General features: G+C 35.0%; 1 protein-coding gene across 1 annotated transcript in view; it reads left to right on the top strand. All coding sequences in view use genetic code 11, as the record gives it.

Annotated features, from left to right (window-relative positions):
- The window catches only part of EGR_09793 (hypothetical protein), a gene marked incomplete at both ends in the record, with an annotated part of 2,281 nt that overhangs the window by 675 nt on the left and 259 nt on the right, over positions 1-1,347 (top strand). The window contains one exon of the mRNA XM_024499042.1: positions 345-411. Coding sequence (XP_024346552.1) covers positions 345-411 — 67 coding nt within the window. The remainder of the gene's footprint in view (positions 1-344; positions 412-1,347) is intronic.

Here is a 1,347-nt window from a genome sequence, read left to right on the forward strand (position 1 = left end):
AGTGGATTCTCTATTTTGACATTTGCCAACACAAAAATGAGCTTGAATGTTTTATCCTCTTTTTAAGATTTAAGAAAATATGGTCTTTTGTGTTCAGGAAAATGCTTTTAAGCCACTCAATACATTTGTGCAATGCGATTTTTCTCCATTCTACTTTTTGAGTTACCCCTCCTTTCCAAGTTACACATCCTAATCTTTTGCAGATGCGCATTCTTTCCCATCATATTTGTGTTTTTCAGGTAATATTGTGTTATTTATAATTGTCAACTCCATGTCATTCCATACGGCATCACTTCGGGCGGCAGTCGGCTTATGGGTTTCCTGTTTTGTAATCTGTGTTACAGCTCAGTGTTTCTCGATGCGTTTAAATATGCACGACTTCAACCGCACATTTATGGATATTTTTGGAAGGTTTGTTCGGTGTTAAGTAGCGCCAAATGTGACAAATTCATCACAGCTTGACAATGGCTTGCATATGCTTTCTCCATAGTTTCCTTCCCTTCTGAGCGTAGTGCAGGTCGAGTTTAGTGGATCTCATTATTGCCAATCAAGTGATCATAAAATTTCCTTGTTTTTCTTTAAACATTAGGAAGTTTTCTGAACCATCCTTTTGCAGATCACTCTCCCTTAGCAAGATCTCGCGCAACTAATGGCAGCAAATAAGTGAAATCAGAAGATAGAAAGTTTTCCTAAACAATGTGTTAAATCTACTGAGGTAGAGACTTCTCATCACCTAGAAATCCTCATCTCACAGTCCAGAATAGCTTTTGCCCGTGGCTCCAAAAAAGCCTTTGCCCTTATTTATGCCTTAGGCTTTATTAAAAAATACGCTAAGAAGGATAAACTAATAAACAATGAATAATTTGCTTCAAGCAAATGAGAAAAATTGAAGTCATAAGCCAGTCGATTTACCTGAATGATAGCAAAAAAATTTGACAAGTCTTACACAGGATAAATAAACGATGTTAAGACGATTTACTTTGGGAAAATTATTTATGTTCAGAATTTACTTGTTTTCGGCCATAAAAAGGTGAGCTGTTAGAGAAGGATATAGCAAAACTCCTTGATACTTAATTGAAAAAACAGGGAAGTGCATTTTTAAAATAAAGTTTTCTTTTGGTAAATATAAAATGCGGAAATTTTGGTCTACATTAGTCTTTTATGGCAAGTAAAATAGGACACAACAATAGAGTTGAAAAATGTACGATGTGCAAATTATTTGAATTAGTTAAAAATATGTTCTAGACAGACAGTTGTGCATCAAGGTCTTCTGGTGTTTTCGAATAACCTTTCGTTTCTGTTTAATTAACCTTAGATTTAATGATCTCAATGCAAATCGGCAGGCAT

The sequence above is a fragment of the Echinococcus granulosus genome, assembly GCF_000524195.1.
Source record: "Echinococcus granulosus chromosome Unknown EG_S00167, whole genome shotgun sequence".
Lineage (NCBI taxonomy): Eukaryota > Metazoa > Platyhelminthes > Cestoda > Cyclophyllidea > Taeniidae > Echinococcus > Echinococcus granulosus.